We start from the raw sequence: 21,033 nt of genomic DNA on the forward strand, positions 1-21,033 counted from the left end.
AAAAGTTCACATTTTTTTCAGCTTTCATTAGAAATAAACTTGTTTCGCTTTTACTTATTAAAGATGAAGATATTTAAATTGTCGGTGATATTGTCCCCACCAAAATCGTAGAAGCTGTAACTTTCGTTTAATATACGAGTCACGTTAAAGAAATCCAGTTCTTAGGTAAAAGAAACGTTGACTATCTCAGCCAATGCCCCGCTAGTATGCTCTGGGCCCCCTACGTGCCCATCGGAAGTAATTTTCAAAAAAGTCACTTTGGCAGAGCCGCATGCATTATTGTCCACGTGTGATCGATGCTCGATCGGTTTGTACGGTTCAGAATATCGGAGGACCTATTCAAGTTATTTGCCGAACAGGGTACGCTACTGATGACGCTGATATCGGCGAAAGCTTCTTCAGTGAAGTTCTGACATCTCAAACCGCTACTACATTTTGAAAACGAGATAAGGCAAATTAAATGAAGTATGAAGGAAGATTAGGGTCTGAAGTCATGTCGGCAACGGCGTTATTAGAGATGGAGCACAAATTCGGATTGGTTAGGGACGGGTAAGGAAATCGGCCATGTTCTTTCAATGGAACCATCCCGACATTTGCCTTAAGCTTTAAATTTTTAGAAAACATAGTTGTATGGAGATAAAAAGCAATTAATTTACTTATAATCAATTATTCAAAATGACAGTCACAATCGCATTATTTATTTTGCCGCCAACCGGTTTCTACCCGCGATGGGGCCATCTTCAGGGAAATTTACACCACTTGGTCGCTCGCTGGAGTCGTTACCCTGCCTGTGGCATAGTTACCAGCCGTGCGACTCAGACAAAGGGCTGACTGATACGGCTCAGCTGATCGTGGGGAACAGTCGTGGTCATGTACGGAAAGCGGCTGAATGACGGTGAAACCGCGCGTAGGCGACAAGGCGTTGGACGTCCACGCCCCATCGCGGAATATGGAGGTTTGAGGCTTACCCGGTCTATAAAGCAGGACAGACGGTGATCAGTGGCAGATACGACGACGGATACAATATTCATGCAGGCACAAGTGTTTCGAAGCACGCCAATCACATTGATGACATGGGACCTCTACGTGTTCCGTTGTTAAGTCAACGACATCGTAAATTGCGATTACAGTGGGCAGGAGATCATCTAGATCGGTCTGTGGGTCTACAGAAACGTTTCGGGTGGTCGAATGAATCACGTTTCTTGTGTTCAGATAACCGGTCATCCAGGTAAACTGCTCGTAACCTGCTCCACGCCACGGATAAATGCCGGTGGCGGCACTTTATACAATTGGGGACATTCGTCTAGCCTTCCATGGGACCTGCGGTAGTAACTCAAGCCACTGTGACAACTATGGACTAAGTGAACGGCATCCCTCCACGCTTGAAGTCTTCCTCGACGACGATGGCATTTTCCAGTAGGATAATGTCCATATTACAAGGCCAGAATCGTGCTACATTGTTTTCAGGAGCATGATGATTAACTCACATTGATGTCTTGACCGTCATATTGACCTGATCTGAACCCGATGGACACGTTTTTGCACACTTTCGATCGCCAGCTCCTTGCCCTCAACCACCGAGAAGTAATTGAAGAGAACTACATGACGTGTGCGTAGAAATACGGCGGCGTAATCGTTAGGATATGTACCAAGGTCTTATCGAATCCATGCCAGCGCTGCTTTGTTGAGGTCCAAATGTGAACCAAAACGCTATTAAAAAAGTGATCATTATATTTTGGCTTATCATTTTCTCTTTTATAAAATGTTTATAATGTTTTGTAACGGATACTTTCGAAGGGTAAATTCGTAGTTTGTGACCTTAATTTTTTTTTCTAAATTAGTTTATATCTTGGGTGTTAGCTGGACCGTACTAGGAACACATCCAAACGTAGACCATTCTTCCATCTCGTTCTCCTGCAGAGACATCATTTTATGGTACTCTGGGAATAATAATGTCGTCTTGGTCCTTACAGTGACTACTCCTCCACATAACATTCCGCATTCAGCTACGTTCTTTTTGTATGAAATGAAACGTCGTGTGGCTAGGGCCTCCCGTCGGGTAGACCGTTCGCTTGGTGCAGGTCTTTCGATTTGACGCCACTTCGGCGAACCGCGCGTCGATGGGGACGAAATAATGATGATTAGGACAACACAACACCCAGTCCCTGAGTGGAGAAAACCTCCGACCCAGCCGGGAATCGAACCCGGGCCCTTAGGATTGACAGTCTGTCACGCTGACCGGGGGCGGACTTCTTTTTGTATGGGATATATACACTGATCAGACAGAACATAATAGCTGGTGTGTCCGCCTTTGGCACGTATAACAGGGGTGATGCGCCGTGGCGTGGAAGCATTGAGGCCTTGGTAAGTCACTGGAGGGAGTTGGCATCACATCTACACACACGAGTCACCTAATTCTCTAAATTCAGGGGCAGTGGAGAGGAGGGAGGGGGAGGGGGGCGAGCTCTGATGCCACGTTCAGTGACATCCCAAATGTGTTCGACCTGGTTCCGATTTGGAGATTTGGGGAGGCAGCTCATCAACTGGAACTCGTGGCTGTGTTTCTCGAAGCACTCCATCACATTCCTGGCGTTGTGACTTGGCGCATTATCTTGTTTGCCTCGGCTGCCGGGAGACATGATCGTCATAAAGGGGTGTACGTGGTCTGCAACTAGTGGACGATACTCCTGGGCCGCCGTGGTGCCTTAAACCTCTTGACCCGTGAATGTTCATGCAATGTTCCCCAGAGCGTAATGGAGTCGCCGCCAGCTTGTCTCCCTCCCGCGGTACAGGTGTCAAGCAGCTGTTCCCCTTGACGGTGGCGGATTCGCGCTTTCTCATCGGCGCGGCGTAGAAGGTATCGGGAGTCATCAGACCATGCAACTCTCTGTCACTGTGTCAACATCCTGTGCTGACGGTCACGTGGCCATTTAAATCGTACTTTCCGATGTCGTGGGCAAATGCATGGGTCGTTGGCTGCGGAGGCCCATCGTTAGGACTATTCGCTGCACTGTGTTCAGTCGTACTTGTACTCTGCACAGCATTGTAGTCTGATGTTAGTTCCGCTACAGTTCGCTGCCTGTCCTGTTTCGCCAGTCTGCCCAGCGTACGGCGTCCGACATCTGTAAAGAGGGGTGGCCGCCCAACCCCACGACGTCTGGACGTGGTTCCACCTTGGTTTCGCCTCGTGCTGATGACACCATATCACTCCTCGAACATCGGACAAGTCGTACAGTTTACGAAATGCTTGTACCGAGCTTCAGAACCATCACAATCTGCCCTCGATCAAATTCATATCGCGCGTCTTCCCTTTCTACGTACGAACAGCGCTCTCACTGACACTACACGCACCGTGCGTGTGTCTGACTGGTAGTCATTCCTCGCCTGGTCGGTGCCAACAATGATCTGCCTTATCAGTGCTTTTGTCATGATTAATGCTGACCGAAATTTTCTGCCAGCTGTTGACTTCGTGAGATATGTGGCCCATTTAAATCACAGTTGTAAACGCTATTTCTCATTTTGTCCTTTTTACATAGTCCGTCCACATCATTAGTAACGTACATCTCTGATTCATGGTCATCTGCGTCAAAATAAATTTTCTTCAACTTTCTAGATCCCGGGAGTCATCAAAGATTAATTACTGATGAGTGAATCTCTTCCATGAACTCCGCATTTTCTCAATTTGCGTCACCGTTCGGTGTTGTGCAGTGTCTAGCGCACTGGACTCGCAATCGGAAGGATGGTTGAAATCGCCATCTGCAAGTCCAGAGTTAGGTTTTCCTTAATTTCTCCAAATTTCTTAAGGCAAATCAATGTCTGAGTCGCTTACATCTCTGACAATGGACCTCTTCTACTGCAAGCTCTTTGCTTCCGTATTTTGGGAGAAAGTAATATGAACCAAAATAAGAAGTTGTAAACAAGAGCTCTGAAGTGCATGGCTTAAGAGCTATAAGCACTTGCTCATCTTTGTTGCTGTGAAAAACATCTCTGAACAAGTGCTCTTAGCTCTTATGATGTGCATTTTAGAGCTCATAGACTTTTTTATTGTTTCGGTCCATACTACCTCCTCCTAAAATACGGAAGGCAAAGAGATAGTAGTAATAAGATGTCCACTGTCAGAGACTTTCGCTTATAACTTTCGAGTCGGTCGTTTCTGGACCAGGGTCGCACACCTCAGATTGATACATTTAACCTTCTAAATCATCTCTGAAAATTTGTAACATTACCAAGGGATCATCGTCTTTACTTTGCTTCCCGCAAGACGTGTCTGGTATCCCGCCTAGTGGCGTTCATTCTCTGGCTGCTGGTGGGCAGCGAGCAGCGATCAGTGTTTTGGGTCATCAGTGTGTACTGCGATCATTGGAAAAAGTGAAAAAGATTATATATATATATATATATATATACACTCCTGGAAATGGAAAAAAGAACACATTGACACCGGTGTGTCAGACCCACCATACTTGCTCCGGACACTGCGAGAGGGCTGTACAAGCAATGATCACACGCACGGCACAGCGGACACACCAGGAACCGCGGTGTTGGCCGTCGAATGGCGCTAGCTGCGCAGCATTTGTGCACCGCCGCCGTCAGTGTCAGCCAGGTTGCTGTGGCATACGGAGCTCCATCGCAGTCTTTAACACTGGTAGCATGCCGCGACAGCGTGGACGTGAACCGTATGTGCAGTTGACGGACTTTGAGCGAGGGCGTATAGTGGGCATGCGGGAGGCCGGGTGGACGTACCGCCGAATTGCTCAACACGTGGGGCGTGAGGTCTCCACAGTACATCGATGTTGTCGCCAGTGGTCGGCGGAAGGTGCACGTGCCCGTCGACCTGGGACCGGACCGCAGCGACGCACGGATGCACGCCAAGACCGTAGGATCCTACGCAGTGCCGTAGGGGACCGCACCGACACTTCCCAGCAAATTAGGGACACTGTTGCTCCTGGGGTATCGGCAAGGACCATTCGCAACCGTCTCCATGAATCTGGGCTACGGTCCCGCACACCGTTAGGCCGTCTTCCGCTCACGCCCCAACATCGTGCAGCCCGCCTCCAGTGGTGTCGCGACAGGCGTGAATGGAGGGACGAATGGAGACGTGTCGCCTTCAGCGATGAGAGTCGCTTCTGCCTTGGTGCCAATGATGGTCGTATGCGTGTTTGGCGCCGTGCAGGTGAGCGCCACAATCAGGACTGCATACGACCGAGGCACACAGGGCCAACACCCGGCGTCATGGTGTGGGGCGCGATCTCCTACACTGGCCGTACACCACTGGTGATCGTCGAGGGGACACTGAATAGTGCACGGTACATCCAAACCGTCATCGAACCCATCGTTCTACCATTCCTAGACCGGCAAGGGAACTTGCTGTTCCAACAGGACAATGCACGTCCGCATGTATCCCGTGCCACCCAACGTGCTCTAGAAGGTGTAAGTCAACTACCCTGGCCAGCAAGATCTCCGGATCTGTCCCCCATTGAGCATGTTTGGGACTGGATGAAGCGTCGTCTCACGCGGTCTGCACGTCCAGCACGAACGCTGGTCCAACTGAGGCGTGGAAATGGCATGGCAAGCCGTTCCACAGGACTACATCCAGCATCTCTACGATCGTCTCCATGGGAGAATAGCAGCCTGCATTGCTGCGAAAGGTGGATATACACTGTACTAGTGCCGACATTGTGCATGCTCTGTTGCCTGTGTCTATGTGCCTGTGGTTCTGTCAGTGTGATCATGTGATGTATGTGACCCCAGGAATGTGTCAATAAAGTTTCCCCTTCCTGGGACAATGAATTCACGGTGTTCTTATTTCAATTTCCAGGAGTGTATATATATATATATATGTATGTATATAGGGTGCTCCATTGATAGTGATCGGGCCAAATATCTCACGAAATACGCATCAAAGAAAAAGCTACAAAGAACGAAACTTGTCTAGCTTTAAGGGGGAAACCAGATGGTGCTATGGTTGGCTCGCTAGATGGCGCTGCCATAGGTCAAACGGATATCAACTGCGTTTTTAAAAATAGGAATCCCCATTTTTATTACATATCCGTGTAGTACGTAAAAAAAAATATGAATGTTTTAGTAGGACCATTTTTTCGGTTTGTGATAGATGGCGCTGTAATAGTCACAAACGTGTAAGTACGTGGTATCACGTAACATTCCGCCAGTGCGGACGGTATTTGCTTCGTGATACATTACCTGTGTTAAAATGGACCGTTTACCAATTACGGAAAAGGTCGATATCGTGTTGATGTATGGCTATTGGGATCAAAATGCCTAACGGGCGTGTGCTCTGTATGCTGCTCGGTATGCTGTACGACATCATCCAAGTGTCCGGACCGTTCGCCCGATAGTTACGTAATTTAAGGAAACATGAAGTGTTCAGCCACATCTGAAACGTCAGCCAAGGCCTGAAACAAATGATGATGCCCAAGTAGGTGTTTCAGCTGCTGTCGCGGCTAATCCGCACATCAGTAGCGGACAAATTGCGCGAGAATCGGGGATCTAAAAAACGTCGGTGTTGAGAATGCTACATCAACATCGATTGCACCCGCACCATATTTCTATGCACCAGGAATTGCATGGCGACCACTTTGAACGCCGTGTAGTTCTGCCAGTGGGCACAAGAGAAATTACGGGTCGATGACAGATTTTTTCCACGCGTTCTATTTAGCGACGAAGCGGTACCGTAAACCGGCACAATATTCACTACTGGGCAACGGGAAATCCACGATGGCTGCGACAAGTTTAACATCAGCGGCCTTGGCAAGTTAATGTATGGTGCAGCATTATGGGAGGAAGGATAATTGTCCCCCATTTTATCGACGGCAATCTAAGTGGTGCAATGTATGCTGATTTCCTACGTAATGTTCTACCGATGTTACTACAAGACGTTTCACTGCATGACAGAATGGCGATGTACTTCCAACATGATGGATGTCCGGCACATAGCTGGCGTGCGGTTGAAGTGGTACTGAATAGCATATTTCATGACAGGTGGATTGGTCATCAAAGCACCATACCATGGCCCGCACGTTCACCGGATCTGACGTCCTCGGAGTTCTTTCTGTGGGGAAAGTTGAAGGATATTTGCTATTGTGATCCACCGACAACGCCTGACAACATGCGTCAGCGCATTGTCAATGCATGTGCGAACATTACGGAAGGGGAACTACTCGCTGTTGAGAGGAATGTCGTTACATATATTGCCAAATGCATTGAGGTTGACTATTGCATTAGCGTGGTATTTACAGGTAATCACGCAGTAACAGCATGAGTTCTCAGAAATGATAAGTTCACAAAGGTGCATGTCTCACATTGGTACAACCGAAATAAAATGGTCAAACGTACCTACGTTCTGTATTTTAATTTAAAAATCCTACCTGTTACCAACTGTTCGTCTAAAATTGTGAACCATATGTTTGTGATTATTACAGCGCCATCTATCACAAAGCGAAAAAAGTGGTCCAACTAAGACGTTCATATTTCTTTATCTACTACACGAATATGTAATAAAACATGGGGGTTCCTATTTTTAAAAACACAGTTGATATCCGTTTGACCTAAGGCAGCGCCATCTAGTGGGGCAACCATAGCGCCATCTGGTTTCCCTCTTCAAGCTAGACAAGTTTCGTTCTTTGTAGTTTTTTTCATTTGACGCTTATTTCGTGAGACATTTGGCCCAGTCATGATCATAACAAAATCACCAATGGAGAGAAATCACACTATTTGCCTAGAATACGTTTAAAACACGGATAGTAAAAACGAATGACCTAAAAATGCAAATTATGAAAACAACAGATGTAATAACGAGAAGTCAGAGCCCGCATCTCGTGGTCGTGCGGTAGCGTTCTCGCTTCCCACGCCCGGGTTCCCGGGTTCGATTCCCGGCGGGGTCAGGGATTTTCTCTGCCTCGTGATGGCTGGGTGTTGTGTGCTGTCCTTAGGTTAGTTAGGTTTAAGTAGTTCTAAGTGACTGATGACCATAGATGTTAAGTCCCATAGTGCTCAGAGCCATTTGAGCCATTTTTGAGAAGTCAGAAACAATTTTGCATGTCTGTAGTAAATAATGCGTATGTAAGTTTACACTAGTGAAGAGAGGACTGTGGAAGAATCCCAGAACCAAGGGTGGAGATGATAAATTGTTTCCATATGTTTGTGATATTGATAATAATAGTGAGTAAGCTGCTGTCGTGGCCCGCCCTGTTGGCGGTACGGTGTAACGCACGCCTTTCCGGGCGGGAAGGAGCGCCTGGTCCCCGGCACGAATGCTCCCGGCGGATTTGTGTCGAGATCCGGTAAACCGGCCAGTCTGTGGAATGGTTTTTAGGCGGTTTTCCATCTGCCTCAGCGAATTCCGGCTGGTTCCCCTTATTCCGAATTAGTTACATTATGTCGGTGATAGCTACGCAAACAAGTTGTCTACGTACGCGTACACTACCATTACTCTACCACGCAAACATAGGGGCTACACTTGTCTGGTGTGAGACGTTCCCTGGAGGGGTCCACCGGGATCCGAACCGCACAATAACCCTGGGTTCGGTGTGGGGCGACGGAGGGCTGAAGTGGACTGCGGTAGTCGTCGTGGGGTTGTGGACCACTGCGGCTGCGGCGGGGACGGAGCCTCTCCGTAGTTTCTAGGTCCCCGGTTAATATACATTATAATACAATACAAGCTGTTGTCATATACCATAAGCGTTTCGAACCGGGTCTTGTGGGGACGGATAATATGAGTCATACATGTGTTACGTCGAGGATTAGCTTTATATTTGGCTTTTATATTCTCAAGAATATGTGTTCAATTATACTGCGCGATTGCTCTTTTAAAATACGATTTGAAGCAATTATTAGCGACATCTCGACTCTGCAACACATTTTAAAAAAGAACTAATGATATGCAACGACGGTTGACCTCCGATGCAAGCCCTGTGATGTAATATAAATGATTATCAGTAGGTATTGTTGTTAGCGGACTTATTAAAGTGTACGGATGTGGCAATGATGTAGCCAGGACTGTATGATTTAAAAGCGAACGGCAGTTACATAAATTAAGTAGAAATCAGGTGCCTGAAATTTGTTGATTAAAATTCAATTAGCTAATTAAATAGGGGAACTGGAAACATAATATACGTCTGGAGCTCCAGATTTATCGAAGAACAAATGAATACTCAGTGTATACATGTTGAAGAAAGATAACTGGGAAATGAGTTTTCATTTGTAGCCTACAATGAGATAAATTAACAAAATATTTTTAACTAAAAATAATTTTGATTAAATATTAAACGTCGTTGTCCGTATAAAAGTTGAGACACATCTTTACAGATAGAACATGGATCTAAGGAAAATAATGGAGATATATTACACAAAGCATTTCGTATTGTGGAGAAAATCAGGGAAGTACTGTGCGCTCTGCAGATAACATGCCGGACGATTAGATGCTTTACTCGGCACACAATACGTCATGTATAGGAGGCGAACGAAGACAGTTCACAAGCGAAATCAATGGCTGCAAGACAACAGGCGAACAGCAGTGTGAATAAGTGACGAATAGGATTTATGAAACGAATAGTAACTAATAAGACGTCCATTTCGCAGTTAGAGATGAAAAACATGAGAAAAGCAGAGCGTCAGTCAATTCAGTAAACTATGTAAGACTACGGAACTGTCCCAAGCGCAGTCTCTCTACGCAGCCATGTCTACATTTCCGAGCACAAGAGAGAGAAATTACTTTGTAGAAATAATTCAAAAGCCAAGATCGCCTAAATACTGTTCACTGGATAACCGGTTTCAACACACTAAAGGTGCCATCACCGGATCTGAATGTAGATTAACATTTACAATCCAAGTTAATCTACATTCAGATCCGGTGATGGCACTTTTAGTGTGTTGAAACCGGTTATCCAGTGAACAGTATTTAAGCGATCTTGGCTTTTGAATTATTTCTACAAAACAGTGATCACCCCACTACGCACCATGTGTTCACTGCAAAATTATTTTGTACCTAATGTTAGACTCCATGTCCGAGGCAACGGTTGCAAGGTGAACATAAATAATTACTACCGCAATTTTTTTCTGTTTTTCTTCAAATGGTGTAACGGACACACAGTTTATTCAGAAGCTTATCGACGTTTGAGGAAACGTGGGAAAGGGTCAGGCAGGGAAGTTCCATCTAAATAAACCATCTCTAAGATCTGACCGGCCTCCAGACAGGCATATGACTGAATCTTGACAGTGTGTAAATATTCCTGCCGTTAACTGGGATGTCAGACTACCAGTCTCGCAAACGTCGGAAATGGTTTCTAGATAAATCTGTTATAACGTAATCATTGAAAGTAGAAGGACCCGAAATAAAATTTATATTTACAGATTTGGAGATGGTTAGTTATTTTTATTGCCTCTAATGTCCTGTGCCATTAGTAATCTTGTCAGCGGCACTACAGCTCGACTAATACCACGAAATAAAAAGGAAGCGGGACCGATTTACATGAGGGAGACAAATATATGATCTCAGATGTCAAATAAGGCTCAATAAAACCTAACGTGATTAGATTACCTCTACGACCAAACATATGTCTTCATGTATTATACACAAAGTACAGTAAATGGGTTCGCTGCTTTACTAATTCTAATAGTGTAGACAGTGCGAGGATGAGAACCTAAGAAGTGTTACTGGTAGACCGTTAGAGGTGTTGCTATATGAGGGAACGGCTTACTTTGAGATCGACCTGCAAATATGTACTCGCAGGGAAACAGTGGTACACAGAACAGAGTTTATGACACACCAACAGCCGATGAAAACAGTTTTACGAGTAATTGATGCTATCTCATTCATTATTAATGATGCTCCTATGGTTACGGTATTTTAAATACCTCTGATTTGTACAACCATAATAGTGTTGATGAATATACCGTTAGTGTGCATGTTATAATGCTCAAAAAGAAAGAAAGGAACTTGCTACTAATTCTTCCACTAATACAGTGAAATCACAAAATATGTTCTGTTCAAAGTGTTTCTGTTTAGAAATCAGAGGTTACTGAAAGGTAAACATTCTAGGAACATTCCTCTTTCTCGCAATATCAAGTGAATTTTTAAAACATTTTTTCAACTGTCTTTTGTGGTCATTCCCACTTTTGAAGCTGTGCTCATTCCCACTTTTGAAGCTGCGAGACTGAGATTTTTTGAAGTTACTTATGAGGCAATTGAACATAGAGAGTGTGTGGAGTCGAACAAATAATGCAAGTGTACAACCTCCTTCACCATCCTAATGTGTTTCTGTCAGTGTGTTGTAGTATGCATCGCCAAGTTGTCCCTCAAGAATCTACGGAACTCCTTTCACATTTCAGGAAACACTGATTACTATTTATGTGCGAGAAGTTTTAATCAAAGTCTTTTTGAAATTGTGCACAGCGGGTTACGCCAGTAAAATTACCTTCCTTTCTAATGGGCAAATGCTTAGAAAACGTGTGTATTACCACAAACAATGATGTATTAAAACTGTGCATCGCTCGTTAACGCATATTCGAGTGGCTTATCGATAAAACACCTATTTTAAATGAGTTACAAGCAAAACCTGACGTCCATCTCGTGCTCCACAAAGAATAGTATAAAATAACGGTTATTTCATGGACAAGCACCTGCGTATTGTACGATAATTTCTTTTGACGTTAATTGGTTCTGTATTTTCAGTCCACCACTCGGTAAATAACGTCAGTAAGTCTACAAGGGAATTCCATTACAATGTCCGCCATGCATAGGTTTTAGCAGAAAGAAAGAATCATAATAATCACAGGTATGTGCATGTATATTTCTAATTTCTACTCACAGAGTTAACGTTTCGTTACCACACGATCTCCTGTTTCACTTATACATGAAGTACACATTCATTTCTGATGTTCTCACTTCATTGTTCGTTACTCATATACGAAAATTTTGCGAATACGATTCATCATCCCTTTGACAACGAGGTCATCAAGAACGAGCATAGACTCGGAATACTCAAAGCTGACGAAAAAACGGCGCTGTATCCTTCTCTAAGGAACTGAACGACATACGGAACAATAAAAAATTGTAGTCAGAATCAGAAGGCTAACACTTGCGAGTAGCTAGTCCCAAGGAATTAGCAGAGACCACCATTTTAATCAAACTGCGCCAAAATTTAGTTTTTCCCCGATTCAGTACCTCTCATTAGTTCTTTGATTTACACATGTAATCTTTTGCATTCTTGTACAGCAGCACATTTTGAAAGCTTGCGGTTTCTTATTGGCTGAATTATTTAACTTTTACTTCTTCACAAGACTACACTCCAAATAAATAGCTTCCAAAAAGAGACGTCCCAACATTCAAATTTATTTACTAGCATATAATTACCGCAATCTACATTCAAATGAAGGTGAGTGCTGTAGCCAGGTATCCCCAGACAAGACTCCATTAGCAAATCAACTATACCTTCACGAATTAGAATGTATCAACTTATACTCTATTTAACTCAAGCTGAGCTGTAAATTTCTTTTTTGTCACTTCGATATCCTCTCTATTTCAGCCATCGCCATTTACTTTGCTTCCCAAATCGCAAAACTCATCCACTACTTTCAGAGACTCATTTCCTAACCTAATTTCATCAGAACTATTTGATTTAATTCTACTTGGTTTTCACTGAGGTGACAGTAGTCACGGGATACCTCCTAATATCCTGTCGGACCTCCTTCAGTCCGCTGTAGTGCAGCCATTCGTCGTGGCATGGACTCAGCAAGTCGTTGGAAGTCTCCTGGAGAAATACTGAGCCGTCCATAATTGCGAAAGTATTGCTGGTACAGGATTTTGTGCAGGTACTGACTTCTCGATTACGTCTCATAAGTGTTCGATGGCTGACCAAATCATTCGCTCGAAATGTCCGGAATGTTCTTCAAACCAGTCGCGAACGCTTGTGGCCCGGTGTCATGCAGTATTGTCATCCATAAACAGGAAGTCCACAAATAGCTGTAAATGGTGTGCAAGTAGCCGAACAAAACCATTTACAGTCAATCATTAGTTCAATTTGACTAAAGTACCCGATCCATTCCATTTAAACACAGCCCACGCCATTATGGAGCAATCACCAGCTTGCACATCGCTTTGTTTACAACTTGGGCCCATGGCTTCGTGGGGTGAGTGCCACAACCGGATCCTACCTTTAACTCTTAAATTCTGAAATCGGGCCTCGTCTAATCAGGTCATGGCTTTCCAGTAGTCTATGGTACAACCGATATGGTGACGAGCGCAGGAAAGGCGCTGCAGGCGATGTCGTTCTGTTTCAAAGGCACTCGCGTCAGTCGTCTGCTGTCATAGCCCATTAACGCCAAATTTCGGCGCAGTGTCCTACCGAATACGTTCGTCGTACGTCCCACGTTGGTTTCCGCGGTTATTTGTTTGTCTGTTAGTACTAACAACTCTACGCAAACGTCGTTGCTCGCTGTCGTTAAATGAAGGCTGTCGGGCACTGCGTTGTCCCTGGTGAGAGGCATGGCCTGAAATTTGGCATTATCGGCACATTTTTGACACCGTGAATCTCAGAATATTGAATTCGCTAACTATTTTCGAAATTACACGTCCCACTCGTCTTGTTCCAACTACTATTCCGAATTCAAAGTTTGTTAATTCGCGTCGAGTGGCCATAACGACGTCAGACACCTTTTCACAACAATGGCCTGAGTAGAAATGACAGTTCCGCCAATGCATTACCCTTTCATGACTTGTGTACGCAATACCATCGTAATTTGTATATCAACATACCTCTATTCCGTAACCTTTATCATTCAGTGTAATTATCCTAGTTTTACTTGTGTTGATCTTGTTATCTTGATCTTATAATCTTTTCTCGGAACATTTTCTCTTCTGTGCTAATCCATCGAGCACAGTGACACAGCAGCAGGACTTGGAATAATGGTGACTGGACCCAACATCTGTAATATGATACAAAGTCGGTTATTCAAAACACGCTACCAGTTTCGACGACTAAAAGAGTCATCTTCAGGTCCCAAGAGTAATCTGCCATCAACGTACAAATCACAATGGCAAGGGCCAACGGAGTCATCAGATGGAAACGGTATGACTTATTATGTTACACCAGCGTGTGCAAACTACAAACTCCAGTGCAGCTCGGCCAAAATCAACTGGATTCCGTATTTTCGTAGCAGTAACAAGCCCACCCGTTGGTCTATGGCACTGTGGTTCGCACGTTTATGGCAGATTAAGCCTGGGGGCTGAAGATGAAGCTTTTTGGCGTCAAAACTGGTAGCGTGTTTTGAATAAACAACGTTGTATTACAATACAGTAACTGGTTTCAATTGTCATTATTAAAGTAAGTCTCTGTTCTATTCTTCATAAAAGAAAATAGTTGCCTGCGTCGAAATGAAAGCTTCCAGAGAAATGACCATCACGACAGGTATCCCCAAGTGTCCGTGCTGTCCCCTGTTCTCTTTGAACATCTCCGTCGACGAAGCTGGTGGTCGCAGCACAGCTGCATGCAGCTTTCGACTGCCAGCACTGCTGCCAACCGCTGTCACCTAAAAGCAGATTGCCTAATAGTCGGCAGTCATTAGGGAGTGGGGGGTCAGTATTCGCGCCAGGCGCGTGAATGAGCGGCCCAAACTTGGCTCGCCAGGTGATTGATTGCGTCCTCAGCGTCTCTGAATGGCGTCTGCAGCGGCGGCCCGCGGCAGCGGCGAGCGCGTGATGCCCGTCAACAGGTTGATCCGCGCCCGCCCCTTCCTTACGCCGGCGGGCCGGCGGCTGGCGACTGATTTAAAGTCCCGCGCGGCGGCGCGCTGTTTTTAGAATGATGTGTGCGGTTACTCAGCGTGCTCTCGCGGCTAAACAAACACGCGATGGCGGCGCCGTCTATTTTAAAAACGTCGATAGCTAAAGCGGGGCCTGTACCGCGGATATAACATACCGCTCTGTCACACGGCCTGCGCCTCTTCGCGGCGGCCGACAACCGGCTGCTAGCGGGTGCTCCGCGCTATACGAGCTCCGCGCTACGACCCAAATTTGTTTCGATTAGATACGGCTGCAAACTGAAGCAAGGGTAGCAACTGTTAGAAACGAATATTCAGATAAAAAGTCACAGTTCGCGCATGGTTTGGTTCACTATTATCGCCTTCATTCGTCGAACGAGAGCATCTTCGAGAACATTTGATAAAGTTAGTCGCTAAAAGTCAAACTATTTCACGGTAATTTGTAATAATTATCTTGCTGGCAACTCGTGAAATGTTCAAGGCATCGCTCGGTATCACAGTCGAACACAAAGTGTAGTTACGAATAGTGTGGCAGTAATGGTCCGGCAGTAGCGGGTAGGGCAAGCAGTTAAGCGAAGTGTAATATTGTCTACGGTTTATGAATTATACTCCAGTGGAAAAGTATAGAACAAGCTCCGATTTAATGTAAATTAAGAAACTGTGAATCACAGGCAATTGAAAAGTAAATTAGAAACATACCACATTAGCCACTCTTTTTACAAATTATCTCGCTACAGAGTGATATTGGACACCCTAATCCCCCCCACCCGCCAATGAAATCTAGGTTAAGTTAGGTTTAGAAGGTGGTAATTTGATGGAAGGTGGTAATTTGTTTGTGAGTTGGAGAATGTGAATGTCACATAAAGGTTACGGTAACAGTTGTCTATAAACCACTCTAATCTATACTTTCGCGACATATTTAACCCGATTTACCGTATTTTCGTCATAAAACTAAAGGTATGAGATGAATTCAGGAAATCCATATTAGATAATGTAAAAGTCTGCGAACAGTAGATAGATGCATATTACACTAATATATTGTACATAACCACGAGAGTTTCACGTGTGATCCACTACTTTTACCAACTACTTGGATATCTAGTTTCGAGGATTGAAAAGATCTGTTACTTACATGGAAACCAACAGTGTTCGTTGTATAGCAGAAAGACTGGATTCAGTATACACAAACGAAGTCAGCAGTACATAAGAAAATTGCAGCACTACTGTTTAGATGGGATGTATGTGCAAACATACGGAAAAGCGACAACTTTGACAACCATGTGAAGTTAGTGGCTGTGGGGCCGGTGGTGCAAGCAGTAAAGCGAAACCTACTATTATCTACTTTGTCTAGGTTCATAGTCAGATCATGTACTCCGACGGAAAGGTACTCAACATCTTTCACCTAAGACAAAGTTAGTCGCTAAAAGTCAACCTATTTCACGGTAAGTATGCACTCTTTCCACAAATCATCTGAAGAACTAGATCCAGAGATTAAAAGGTTCCGTTAGCTACATTCCAAGAAGCAGTTTTCATTGTAAATCTGCAAGACAAATACTGACGTAATGCAACGAGGTCTCAATATTTACAGATGAGAGAGAAACTACTTCCTCTGAAATATACCAATAGGCCTAAAAGCAAACGAATACTAAACTACCAATAGCAGGCAAACATGAGTTATTTAATATAACTACGGAAGAAGCACAATGTTTTTCTTCAAAATAGGAGTTTTCTTTTTTATTTGGTTAAATTTAGCATCGTTCAATGTTCTCCTATGAACCACGATGAACGTCGAATGGATGAATCAAAATATATAAATATATACTTCGTCGCACAACAGTAAACATGGCTTTTCATCTCCCAGCAGTTTTCAGCACTTGAAACTCTATCGAAAACAGACTATCCCTCCCAAAGCGTCAACCATAGTTCCAAAATAATGCAATAGGATTTTGAAATTTCCGCATAATTTCAGTGATATTTGGTTTGTAAATACGAAAGTTAATCTAATGTTTTGCGGTTACCAACACAGATACAGTCCAGATACTAGGAGAAAATTAAGTCCGACAACTCCTCAGGGACGTAACATGCTACAAACGTTGCTCAGAAAGGAAAGCTCACATTTTAGTCGTCAAATTCGCAAGGATCGTGCTGTTGTGTTACCTGCTGCGGTAACAAAACGACGCAGGATTACTTTATTTCAAGTTAGTTAACCTAATTTGAGTGAGAGAGGTGCCTCGTTATATTTTGAGAATGTAACAACGCAAAGTAACTAACAACGGCAGCCTTCAACTAGCAAATGACGTAAGGTGTGAATAAATGAAGTATACTTGCATGTAACAAAGACAGAAATGCCGGTATAGAATTAACTTCATTTCTATGCAAAATAAGAGAAAAATAAAGAGGACCAATTTTGCGTAGTACTCCTAGTTGCAGCTCATGGATACTGGAGAAGCGGTCAATCAAGTAGGTTGTTTCATCTAACAGATGAATACTATTTATTCCGTAGCTTTAAAAATTCAAACCACGGAGGTTCACACGTGAAGAGGGACACTGTCGCCAATAAATCCTGCACTTTTAGAACAATCTTGTGCGGTAGTGTTGGCTAAATTGCGAGGGAAGAAAAATACATGAAGAACGCACCTGCTGCGAAAGGAGAGGTACTGAGATATATTTGTAGCAGCGAATCAAGCGATGGTTTATAATTTGATGCAGCCAGAAGTGATATACGATAAAAGAAAGCAACCCAGGAATAAATATATTTTGTACAAAAAGCATAAGGGGCTTAAGCAGCGATGTGTTGTTAACCGTTAGCATACTGTAAAGCAAGCAACGGGACAAAATTCGTGATCCCAAAAGCGACATACATATTACCCATGAAAATGAAGAGACTGGATTGATTACGAAATTATGGAATGACAAACAATGACAGTAAAAATGAGAAGTCACAATGTACTGCGCAGAGAAGGAGGAAGGGGACAAAGAAGAAATATAGCATTAAATAAGTTTGTGGTAACTGCCAGTAGCGCTTCCGGCAGTCTCTTTCTAGCAGTGGTATAAGAGGCATCAGAAATCAGTAACGAACGCGTCACATCAGATTTGCAACGTAAAGATGTTCACTGACATGTTCACTTCACTTCCCAATAGCTGTGATAGACTGCATTAAAAACTACAAAATAAAGTTAAAGCAGTAGTTTAGGATAGAAGACAAGGTAACTATTGGTGGCCAAACTAAGAGCTCTTCTTTGCCTACGGAACGTTGAAATGATTTACTAGAATCTGATGACGTTTTCGACAACAGGCAATCTATAGAGAAAAAAAAGAGAGAAAATGTGTGTCCGCCTGTCGAAATATCTGCGGTTGTCCAGGGCCTTACTAGTCTGTTTTCTCGTAAATAATTTCTTTTTTATTTTGGTGAAAACACTTTTTGCGTGGGTATCGAGGAAGTAGTGGTGGGATATATATTTCATTCGAGTGAATAATCATTGGACAGTTGCAAAGAAGAAGGCTGTCGACGGATGGGAGCGTGTCTTAAGAGCAGTGGCGAGATGTGAGGCACGCGGCCGCTGTGTGAGGCGCGTGCCGCGTGATGAGCGCGTGTCTGGCAGCGGTTTCGCCTCTGCACTGCTGGACGCTGACCCGGAGGTACAGCCTGGCTGCCGGCTGCGAGAAACGCAGCGAACGCACGTCGCGCGCACTCTGCCACCCTTCCTCAACGCCTCTGTGGCAGCATCTCCCATCAGAGCCGAGAAGGAGCAAATGCGTTCGTTACGGAACTCCTAACCTGGTGGTCATATCCAGAAATACACGGTTCAGACCTGGACGAGAAGGAATTAAGTTGGACTAGTGACGGTGGTGAGGTCACATGGCCATCGGTGACAGCTGACAATTACATTTTTGCTCGTGTTTTTGGTATAGGAACGAATTATACAAACAAGAAAACTAAAGAAGGGACGAAATGTTTACTCGCATTTTAGCATTGTGAATGCACGTTGCGAAAGAACGCAGCAGCAGTTAGAATTAAGACCACAGCGTCACTCTAACGAGCTGCAAAGTGTTTTAAAGTTGTTAGTATATTGTTTCAGTTTCAAAATGCTGTATCTCGAATGCAACGGGGCTATAAAGCGTGTTCCGTGTCTTCAGAATGATCCATCCTATCACTTTTTGATGTTTATCTGATAAACAAATAACACTATTGCTGCTTTCTGATATGTGGAAAAACGACAATATGTGCTAACGATGAAGGGGCAGTGAAACGCTGCAAAATATTTTCTTGTGTCTTCCGCTACAGATACAAACGTTGCACGTTCAAAACAGTCGTACCTAAAGTCGTACTTTCTTAGTAATTCCAACTCTTTTAAATACGTCTTCTTTAAACATATGTCGCATGTTTTTGTTTTGCTAGCAAAGACATTGAAAATGCAACGAATTAACCGCGAAATCCTTTCGATAGAATCCCACTCCCGCAACCAGTGTGTCTAAAGTTTTCTCGATGTGTTACCGCAGCTTGATCTAAAATGCTCCAACGCTTTCCTTACTACTTTGGCGCACCGACGAATAACACTCGCCACTGCGACGTACGCTGCAAACAATAACGACCTAAACGCCAGAGTTTTTGACACCAAGCTCAAATGCAACACGCTAGATGTGTACACACTCTTCTGTGTCCTCTCGATAGGCACTTGTACGAGTGAGCCAAACGTCGGCGTACGTCTCCACGCCAAGACGCGGGCACAAATCCAAAAACTGGTTCCGCCCTCACAAGGCTGCGAACAAAATTCGCTACACTTCACTGTCCTTTTTCGAGTCAGATGGTGTTACAGTGATCGTATAGCGGAGCACTTCGAATATATTGGAAATGTTAAAAATGACACCGCGTAACACCGAAAGCTGCAGTTAAAAGTATTCATTAATAAGACACCGGTAACAGTCAGAAACCATTTTCACTTTCTGCTTGGCTTAACACCAAGAACTGCATTGAAATAAAATGGTGTTTGAAAAGCATCACAATATTTTTAAAAAATGTCACGTGGAAACTGCGTATTTACTGCCTTGACAGTTTCAAGTTGAAGTTTTTGACATTACGCTTCTTTTTTTTATTCTAGTGTAACTCTTGGAGTTAAGTCAAGATGGAAAATGATCTCTGATCACCAGCTACGATATTTTGGCGCAGTCTCCTGGTCATTGCAAGTGTATGCACCTGAATATGTCCATAAGATTATGTGCAGAAATGTCGTAGAAGGCAGTCACTGACATGCGGCAGTTCGCCCGAAATGTGGAACAATAAATGTTTTGTATCTGAAATATTGCCAAGTTCGTGTGGTGGCTAGGAGTTTGTTGAGGGACTGTGAGAAGCGACGTATCATCTCGACCGGAACACAAGCGGCAATCGATAGCAGAGGCGTACGCCGACGGTCGTAAACTCTGGACCGAGAGGTGCTGCAGAACGTGGCTACGCCGGTAGCGCCTACGATAGGGAGACAGCCTCGCACGCACTCGGGCACACGGGCGCGCACGTACGTCGGGTAGACGGAGGCTGTGGTTCTTTACCTGGCATCCCCCGGCTCCTCCGCCCCACTCCTGCGGGGGCGTTGTTCCTGCCTCGGCTTGAGGACAGGGGTCAGCCCCCATTTCTCGATGAACTCGATGCGGGAAATCTTGGCGTGTGGCGGTTACGAGAGGGGGCGTCCGGTCCCCCTCCCGGGCCCCATCGCGTGCTCCCAAGATGGCGCACTTTGCACTGCAGCAGCCGCGGCAGCCGCAGTGTGACGGGTCGGGCGGGCGCGGGGTCGCGCGTCGAGATCGGCCCGAGGCGACTGTGCAGCGCGCCCGCCTCCGGTCGCCGGCGCCGGCGCCGCCTCCACTGCTGCTGCTGCCCGCCCCCGCTGCTGCTGCTGCCTCTGCTGCTGCGGCCGCCGACGGCCCGGCGCGGCTGGCCTGGTGCTCGCTGCTCGCGGACCGCGCCACCACCTCAGCTCACCGCACCGACAACCGATCGCGACCGGACCGTCCGCCGCGCCGCGCCTCACTCGCCGGCCCGCCGTTCGCGGCGCCACCGCCGCCCGCCAGAGCGCGCGCTCGGCAGCAGGCTGCGCACGCGGCGCGCCACTGCTGCCAACCTCTCCGCCGATCGCCTACGTGCACGTGTGCCGAGCACACGCGTGCACCTCGCAGCTGCATTCCACCCCGCACCAAACGCGACACCACCACAAATCTTCACAATCCCCCAACAAAAACGAGCCGCTGCCGCTCATCCCTTCCTCTCTC

General features: G+C 45.2%; 1 protein-coding gene across 1 annotated transcript in view; it reads right to left on the reverse strand.

Moving 5' to 3' along the window:
* The window catches only part of LOC124795814 (potassium voltage-gated channel protein Shaker), a gene marked incomplete at its 5' end in the record, with an annotated part of 1,054,256 nt that extends 1,033,824 nt beyond the window's left edge, over nucleotides 1–20,432 (reverse strand). The window contains one exon of the mRNA XM_047259896.1: nucleotides 20,317–20,432. Within this exon, the coding sequence (XP_047115852.1) occupies nucleotides 20,317–20,432 (116 nt within the window). The remainder of the gene's footprint in view (nucleotides 1–20,316) is intronic.
* Between the last annotated feature and the right edge of the window lie 601 nt (nucleotides 20,433–21,033).

Source organism: Schistocerca piceifrons, chromosome 4 (assembly GCF_021461385.2).
Source record: "Schistocerca piceifrons isolate TAMUIC-IGC-003096 chromosome 4, iqSchPice1.1, whole genome shotgun sequence".
NCBI classification, from domain to species: domain Eukaryota; kingdom Metazoa; phylum Arthropoda; class Insecta; order Orthoptera; family Acrididae; genus Schistocerca; species Schistocerca piceifrons.